Below are 9,420 nucleotides of genomic sequence, written 5' to 3'. Positions count from 1 at the left end.
ACTGTCTTCAACTTCCATTTAAAAACGAAAATAAAAATTCTATTTAATTGAATGCAAAATAACTGAAACCGTTAAAAGCTGCCATTATATTTCAGGTTGGGCCGTCCTTGTGTTGCATTGAAACAAAATAAAAAAATATGTGTGTGGGCTGTGTGTGTGTGTTTTCAATTCAAAGGAAAATCAATATAGTTGATACTCTGATGTTAAGGTTTTCTCTATAGAATTCTGCATATACTATAAAGGGTAATATTTTCAAATTTGTGAGCACAAAGCATTACCCTTGCCTTAAATTAATAAAGTTGAATTAATAATAACAGAGTAATTTGTTTCATCAAGTATTTATTAGTGAATTTAATATGTTAAACTGTGTTTCAGCACTCCATGTTCACTCCATGGAATGTCTGAATGGGCTGCTTGGCTTTAATTTAGTTTGGATTTTATGATTAAGGCTTTGATATATTTGACATCCTTTAAAGTTTTCAGGATAATAAATAGTAATGTTTCCAATCCAATGTTAATTGATTGCCACAATATAATCATTTGTGAACACAAAGAAATAAAAATGTTACCCTTCATACCTGCTGGAGTATGTTTCAGCTACAAAGGTCTGCATGCAGCCTCTTCTATTGCTAGCTTCTATATCAGGACCAGCTATCTTGTTGGCTAGATAGCTAAGAAGGTCTTGAGATTGTTCTGCCTAACAAATAACAAATTACCGGTGTAATCAACAGCTTTCAGTTAAAAAGAACAGTTACCAATTTACCATACAGAATTCCATTGCATGCTTAGGCTACATTTACAGTGCTATGTTTTGGTTATAAAAGGACTATCTTCTGCTACATTTCCCCCCTCATTCCATTTCAGAGCCCCTAAACCAGAAACATTTGGAAACACTTCTGACCAGTTTTGGGTTGGAATCTGCGGGGTTGTGATTCAGCCTCAACGGCCGCAAACAGACACCTTTGGTGATTCCCACACTGACGCCAACGTTCCGCCCGATTGGGTCTTATCGGTCACAACGTCTCGTTCTCTGAGACTAAGCTACTAACATGACCATGGAAACTACCAGCAACGAATGCGGTTTACATGCTGCCTCCTTTTTATGCCCAGTATACGAGAATGTGGATGAGATATGAAGTTTGAACGTGTTGAGCCCAGTTCAGACCAAAGATTTGCAACCCATTTTCGAGTGTTTCAGAGAAAAGTTGCAGCTGTCTGAAGCGGCCCGTCTCAGCTCGACTCAATCCAGCTGATGGTTTCGCTCCGACTCAGCGGTTCAAGTCGCAGAGACTGCTTTTATCAACACAAGGGACGTCTCCTGTTTCAACGGCCAATAGAGATGTCAGTTACATCAGTCAGATCCATAAACCATTTTATTTCCGTTACAAACTGTTAACGGAGGCTCAACGTGCGCCTGCGTGCACGCACAAGCTAGAGAGTAACTGCAGAGAGGGAGTGCCTAAGACAAAGACATGGGAAATAAAAAGGAAAATATTAGGGAAATGAAACCCATTTTTGCAGCTTCATGACTAGAAATGTAACTGCAGCAAGCCGACACGATCACTAAAGGCCTTGAAGTAGTTAGTTAGGACGGAAGCACGTTGCTATGGAGCGGATACACCGTCTCGTCTCGTGGCATTGTTGTGAACTGGCAGGTTTCAGAACACGTCACAAATCTTTGGTCTGAACTGGGCTTTAGTCTTAACAGAGATTAGTTCTTCTACTGGAGCTAAAAACGCTTGGGTGCACGGAGATTGCTTTTGGCTCCAAACGCTTAAAAACCCAAACTTAGCAAAGTAAATGTAGCTTTAGCAATGTGATCAGCTACTACTCAGAGTTTCTTTTCTAAGGACCGGAAAACCTCCAACATGGTTGCCGTAAGCCCATGCTGAATGAGGTTTCCTCCTCTCTGCTTATTGCTGGTAGCGTTTAATCAAACCTTCCACTACACCAGGCGGGTGGCCGACATTCAGCCTGCCGGTGGCATATGGGTCGATCTGAAGGTATCTGAACCTCCATTGACAACAGCCGAGCTATCAGCGTAGGACAGGCCAGAGCCACCGCACTACGGATTCCATGCCCGGCCCACGCCTCACACCACATGAACCAGGGTTTAGAAAACCCCTACAGAGACCAGGCCTCGCGGCATGCTGCTATTTCATTTTAGAGCTTTTCTGTGTTTGTGTAATGCAGATAGACTCTTTTTTTACAGTCAGCCCACACAGCTGCAGTTGGCCGCAGAGAGCCACCTAATGGTCCGCCAGGTAGTCTGGGTGTCCATGAAGGACACGGTCTCGTAACGAGTAGGCCGACAGCAGGGGTGACCGCTGACCCTCTTGTCCGAGATGCTCCCTTTGTCCATCAGAGCTTTGAGGGCCAGGTCATAGTTTTTGCGGGCGCTGTGGCACGTCCCAACACAGTACTTGAAGAGGACTATTTCGTCCGAGTCGTAGCCGAGACCGAGGTCCCGGACCCGGATTTCCTTCCTCTCCAGGTGGCAGTCGCGGCTGCTCTTGGTCTTCTTGCGGTTCCTCCGGGACGTTCTGGGAGAGTCTGGGTCCCGAGGGGAGCGACGCCATCTGCTCTGCTGGATGTCCTCTTCCTGCATCACTGACCACTCTACTGCGAGAAAAAAGGAAACAGAGACAGGACACCTGGGTGGTCAGTTATTTGGTTTCCAAAAGAAAAGAAAGGTAAATATTGCGTGGAAGTAAGAAAGACATTGTGGCAGAAAGTGACCAGATTCTTTTTCCCAAAATTAGGTTTTCATGTAAATCTAAAAGCAGTATCATTACGTTCTATGATTCAAAATTTATAATCTAATTTAAAGACCTATTTTTATTTGCTTTGAGATTTTACAGCTTATCTGATCTTTTGTCACTCTGTTTTTTAATGTCTTATTATATATCTATATAACCCCTCTTCTGTTTTGTATGTACTTTTTTAATCTATGCTACGTTTTCCATTGAGGCTGAGTTCAAACTATCTGCTTTGGTTTTAAAGCACTTTGTGTCAACTTCTGTTGTTTTAAGAGTGCCGTATATGTAAAGTTAACTTAACTTGACCTTATTAATGTGATGCTTGTTTCCTGTTGAAACAGGTTGTTAAACAGCAAAGGATCAATCTTTATTGTACACCAATGGGTTATTAGCAGTGATGGTCAGTTTGATTTGAGAGAGGCAGAAAGGCCGGATTGTCCAACATTTTTTGATGACTTCACCTTTTTGAGCCTGTCCTCCCCCAAAAAATCTCAGTTTTGTGTACATTTTTATTCATTTACATTAGTAAGCTACAGGACAGCGTCAAAACATGATCTGTTCAAAAGAGAAAAAAATTTAAAGCGTTATTCTACCCTGCACTTCTGGAAATGCCCATTTCAAACCAAATTGACGCCCATGAGCCTGTGTATGTTGCGGCCTGTGCAAAACTTTTATAATGATGAGATGCTTGCCCCCCCTCCCCTTCAGTCCAAAGTTTGTCTGTAAGAAGTCTTGCTCTTGCCCACAAGTATACCGTAAAATCTCAACAAGATTGCGAATTATATTTTTGTAATCATCCAGCGTCGACATGAGTGCCTCGAGTCTTCTTCAGTGCCTGCCTAAACACATCAGACACGCCCACGATGATAGCCAACCAATCAAGTGAAAGTAGATGGAATATCATTGCAGTTTTGAATAATTGGAGCCCAGATGGAACTTTGTAATTTTCAGAATTTCTCATGCTCTGAATAAAAACTGAAAACTGGACAAGCAGGTTAAAGATCTAATTTTTTTATTTGAAAAGTTGGGATTTTTTTTAAAATATTTTGACCCAATTTTCTGTTTTTCCAAATGTCCGTTTATACTTGGAAAATTGAACTGATAACCATTACACGGACCGTTTTAGGCTTCTGGGTCAAATCGATGGCGTACCCCCGCAGACCCAACTGTGTCTATGCTGGACCCTACGCCATAGCCTGACATTCACCTCTGGAAAAATGTAACTACACGTTGCGGCTGCGCACGTCTCTCGGCCATGGCTTGGTAGCGTTGCATTTCCCCTGGTTCTCCATAAACAACATGAAATCAAGGAGAGGGTTAACTTTTCCTGCTGCAGATTTCCCACCATGGTCAGAAAGAACAGGGGAGACACTCTAGAGTCAGTACTCGCTCTGAAGCTAATCGTCGTCACTCTCTCTACCTTGGGCTGGGCGATATGGAGAAACTCTAATCTCACAATATTTTTGACCAAATGCCTCAATATGGATACCACAATGATAGAGTAGTGTTGACAGTTGGTGCTTCCAGAAAATATTTACATTATTTAATGAGATTTTTGATAAATAATTATCAGTAATGTTTGTGATGTGCATGTTTGTGATGCAGCCTTTAAAACCAGGAAAAGACACCACTTATGCCATTTTACGATATTACAATATCCAAAATCTAAGACTATATCTAGTCTCATATCACAATATTAATATAGTATTGATATATTGCCCAGCTCTACCTCTACCCCCCCCCACAAACACACACACACATGCCGGTTCAATGCACACACCAGCGCGTATAAACAGGTCACTTACGTAGGCTACGGCGTGGAGCCTCTGCAGAAGCATAAAACGGCCTTAATTTTTTAAATGAAATTAGAACAACACTATGTAACATGCAGCTGTAATTGAAAGTAACCTCTTATTGCACGGTAATAATAATAACGTATGCATGGAAACCCTCAAACACAGGGTATCAAAAGGTAACAAAGACATCTTGTATCACTTTTCTTCACTTAGCCATATGTTAAAGAGCTCTGATTAGATCCCTCGCCTCAACTCACAAATTCCTGGTGTGTGTAAACATATTTGGCATGTCAACTGTACTCCGTTTAAAAAACCTGCTGGTCCAACTACATGATGGAGGTTGGATCAGAGAGAGACGAAGAGGAGGTAGTTTTTATTTCTACATGTCAGCAGCAACCAGGAGACTGGAGCCTTTGGAATTATGGATTGTAATAAAAAAGTAGTAAGTAAGATGAAACTCCTAAAAATGAGACTTGATTCAGTCCTAGTCGATTTCAACGCAGATTCGGAAATTCCACTGGATGTCCCTGTTTTTTGGCCGGATGTCCGTCACTTTCCTTTTCCTTTGTGTTGGATTTCTGAGGACTATGGTCAACTGCTCCTCAGATCTCTGCAGGGTAAATCCAGACAACTTTTGAACGTACATGTTCCACCAAAACAAGTTCCTTCCAGAGGCTGTTTTGCGGAGCAACCGTTGCTCCGTCCAGTGCTTAGCAACACCCAAGCACGTTTTTTTTCCCATCCCAGAATGCTGTGTGGTCTAGCCAGACCCTCCCCGCAGCGCCCTGAAAGAAGATCTGCCAATATGAGACTAATACAGTCGTAACTCTGTGGCTACTACGTTTTCGGTGTAAGAGTTATTCTTGAAGCATTTTAGTGCTTTAGTTTGAGAGAAGTTAGAGGTCCAGAAGACTCATTGTGTACACGGGTACTTGGTTCCAATATAAATACCGTTCCATCCACACATGCACTCAAACCAAAAATACTATCTTTAGAAACTACATCTGTTTCTAGCTAAATTAATTTCTTTGTATTGATTTTATGAAATATGTTTCATGTTGCATTTACAAAACTCGCCTCAAACGCAAAACAACCAGCATTGTAGGTGACCTCAGACCCCCCCACACTTATACGCTGTTTTGTTTTGCCTTACATTTGCACTATTAAGAATGTATTGTATATATGCATTGCATGTATATATGCATTGTACATATCACTTATCTTTTTCAATTGTATATTACTCATCCTTTTAATCTTTATTTGTATATGTTTTTATATTTTTAAATTATACTTGTATGTGTCCTTACTGCAGTGTGGTTCAGAGAAAAAACATATTTACAATTGCACTGTATGGCACATGTTGCCAAATTGACAAAAAAAATTGACTTGATTTAACTATTACATTTATTCGCATAAAAATTCCAATCCATAGATTTTTTTGTGTAATAAAAAAATTAGATTTCACTTAAAAGTAAGTTCCATTTTGATTTAATAGAATGCTCACTTTAATCTAATTTCACATTTGCTGTCACAGACGCCCTCCCCCCCCCCATCAACCAGTCACTGCAGACAGAGTGAGTGATAGGAACCTTTAGCACTATTGAGGGGTTCACTTTGTGAATACAGCCCCCGATTTCTGGCCTTTGGAGACTAAAGGGGGAAACTTCTTACACTTTAGTTTCAGCATTGGATTAGAATGGACATTTATGAGCTGGCAGAGGAGAGCCTGTGCAACTAAATTAAAAGCAGACATGGGAGAAATTCCCCATGTTATCAGCTGAGGGGTGCAAAATGTACTGTCACTATGCGGGGTCATTATTAATAAGTGGAGCTGCTGGCTGAACTCCAACAGGAGCTGGAGTTGTTTTCACGTTTGCCAGGAACATTTAATAAAAAAAACATCTAACTGTACTGTAGGAGAAAAACAATTTTTGTCTTATTTTTATCATGATATCCTCTTTCCTGCTCACTAACTAAGTTCCTATTAGTTTTTCTGATCATACACTTTTCAGTGTCTGATGTGTCTTCATTTTATTTTAGTTACTCCCTGAGATTGACACCTATAGGCATAATTTACGAGGGGTGAAACCCACCCCTCGTAAATATCTAAACATAATGTTGAATGATAAATGAAAACTGTTTAAAATATCCTGAAAGACGTGTGATGTTTTGAACAACACAGGAGAATAATATTATCCTTTACATAACTGAAGACATTTTGCTACTTGATGCAGAAAAAGATTGATTGATTCACAGAAGCAAGGGCGCTTGTCGGTTCATGCCTCCATGTTTACGAAAAGAAAACTTGTAATCACGAGGGGAAAGTAAGAACAGAAAAGTGCATAGAAATATTCCCCGGGCTAAGAGCGGAGGACTTCTCAGAAAGACATTTAGCCATGTTAAAACATGCCACATGGGTTTGCACTTTTTCATGTAATTATACAACTATTCCATGTTACAATTGGATTGGGCAATGTTGAGGCAATCGTGTCTGACTGTACAAAACCTTATAATTGTTCTGAATAGGTCTCAAGAGTGTGATGCCCATCAGTGTGAGGTTTTTCTTCACTTTCATAAACATAGCTCTAGGAGGAGAAACACAACTTAGGTATGCTCGGCAGCACCCCAAAAAGGAAATAGGATATCCTTTGTTTTTGTGCCTCTAATCTTTTAGTTCACATGGGCTTGTGGAAGGCATGGACCATCAGATACTCCAGTGTAAAATATTTCTTCAACATGACTTACAAATCGTAGCAAAATGTAGTCACTGAGTAAGGTCCACAAATGCAGGAGCAGATGCATGTACACACATTCATGCACATACACTCTGTTGTCCCTGTTTTGAGAAAGACCTGATCAGGGACTGGGTTTGCAAATTGGCCTATTGGCAAAATGGCAAAATGGCCTATTTTTATGCAACACATCTACACATATTGTTATGACTTTTACTGTGATAATTATGTATGTAATACACTGCATAGTCCCTGATAAATAATCTTTAAAAAAAAAAAACACTATCCTGTGTATGCTTTGACTGTCTCATGTTGTCTCTGTTGGGTTCTAACTCTAGCAGGAGGGTAACACAGTGTAGGCAGCACTGATTGGTTTCATTTTTCTCTCTACTGACAGCACCCCAAACTTACAAACAACAGAGCTACGTGTTGGAATTGACCGGAATTCTCCTTTAACCTTGTATCCAGCGAATTAAATAGCTCACATTACTGTACAGTTGACTTCGTTTAATACTGTATGTGGCATTTCCTTATGCGAGGTGTAAATGTTTCGTCAAAACAAGTTTCTTCCAGAGAATAGCTTGTGGCTGCGCTGAAGCTTAGACAAGACAGTTGGGATTGGTTTAAAGAAATCCAAACTTCCCAGAGCATTTTTTCTTTCCTATCCCTTAATGTATGTGTGGAGATAGAGCTGGCAATGTGACACCATTATCTACCAAAGACTAAACTTAATTAATGAGTTTATGCCCTAACATGCCCTCAAAAAAATCTTTTAAAACATGTAAATTAAATCTTATCCAATTACAATTCAGTCAAAGTTGGTTTGGCTCAGTTTTTATTTACTATACACAGTATTAACCATTTCTAGTTTCTAGTAGATATTCACCAAACTGACTGGTAGAATAAAAACATACAATTCAAGTTCTTTCATCTTATTTCTCTGATAGCTATGAAGACCAACAGAAACCTGCAGCTTGGATTATTATGGTTATTTTTAGCCTGTTACAGTACACGGTGGCCCTTGCTCAGCTGACCAGGGCCATACTCAGTGTTAAAAACTACCAGGCAAACTTCCAGAGGCTACGTAAGTCATTCAGTAGTGACACGCTGCTATTTTATGGCCTCCATCTCAGATTTATGGAGTTTTGTTTTCAGCCTCTTATCTGCATGCAAAAAAAACGACAAATGTTACAATAAAGGATGGAAATGAAGAGAGCCCTCCCCAAGGTTGTAAAACCCGAGCAGTGTATGCCTGCAGGCAGCCGATGTAACACGGCCCCCACGCACAAGGAGAAGACAATAGTTATGTGTTCCCGCTGGACATGGCTTAAATGTCTGGACATGTCTTGTAAAGTTACCCAGCATTCTACAAAATATTACATTTTTCTTACTGTTTTAAGGAGTGGTTTATTAATACCACATTTTATAGTGTATTTGGAAATATATATATATATATATATATATATATATATATATATATATATATATATATATATATATATATATATATATGTGTAGTTTTTCCAAATACAACTGAGTTTCTTCAAAGCAATCACAATCGTCCAGGGCGGCGCTAAGCGTTGGTCGGAGTCACCGTGCTGCTGCAAAATAGCCTGGGGGAAAGAACTTGCTTTGGTGGAACATGTGTACGTTCAAAAGTGGTTTTAGTCGTGCAACAGAAAACTCAGATTGGACAGATAGTTTAACTAGCTGTCTGGATTTCCCCTGCAGAGATCTGAGGAGCAGTTAACCACAGTCCTCAGAAATCCACCGATGTTTAGAACACCAACACAAAAAAAGAGGTAATGGACAATCGAATTTCCGACAGCACCTGAGCAATCCCAGAAGTGGAAGTTGTGCATATAGATAAGGGCACTTATAGGGATCCTAAAAAAATGAAGCCAAAGGTACAGGAGATGCAGCATAATGAGTATTTTTTAAGTCATCTAGGTAGAAAGCATCAGTTGTTTGCCCAAAACAACTTATGCTTAGGTCCAGCTTCTGTAACAACGATGGCTCTAATCTGTCAGGGGCAAAGGCAGAACTAATAAAACGTTCTTAAAGAGATGCAAAAGGGGAGCTGTAGGGCCGATGAATAGGTCAAAAAAGTGTGTGACTTTGACATGGGAGAAC

At 40.1% G+C, this 9,420-nt stretch overlaps 1 protein-coding gene across 1 annotated transcript in view; it reads right to left on the bottom strand.

Moving 5' to 3' along the window:
* Nucleotides 1-1,576: 1,576 nt before the first annotated feature.
* LOC117950964 (glial cell line-derived neurotrophic factor) overlaps nt 1,577-9,420 on the bottom strand; it is a 35,248-nt gene continuing 27,404 nt past the window's right edge. The window contains exon 5 of the mRNA XM_034882418.1: nt 1,577-2,622. Within this exon, the coding sequence (XP_034738309.1) occupies nt 2,213-2,622 (410 nt within the window). The 3' untranslated portion in view covers nt 1,577-2,212. The remainder of the gene's footprint in view (nt 2,623-9,420) is intronic.

Source organism: Etheostoma cragini, chromosome 9 (assembly GCF_013103735.1).
Source record: "Etheostoma cragini isolate CJK2018 chromosome 9, CSU_Ecrag_1.0, whole genome shotgun sequence".
Lineage (NCBI taxonomy): Eukaryota > Metazoa > Chordata > Actinopteri > Perciformes > Percidae > Etheostoma > Etheostoma cragini.
The sequence above is the reverse complement of the archived record's forward strand: the minus strand, read 5'-3'. Positions and strand labels throughout refer to the sequence as shown.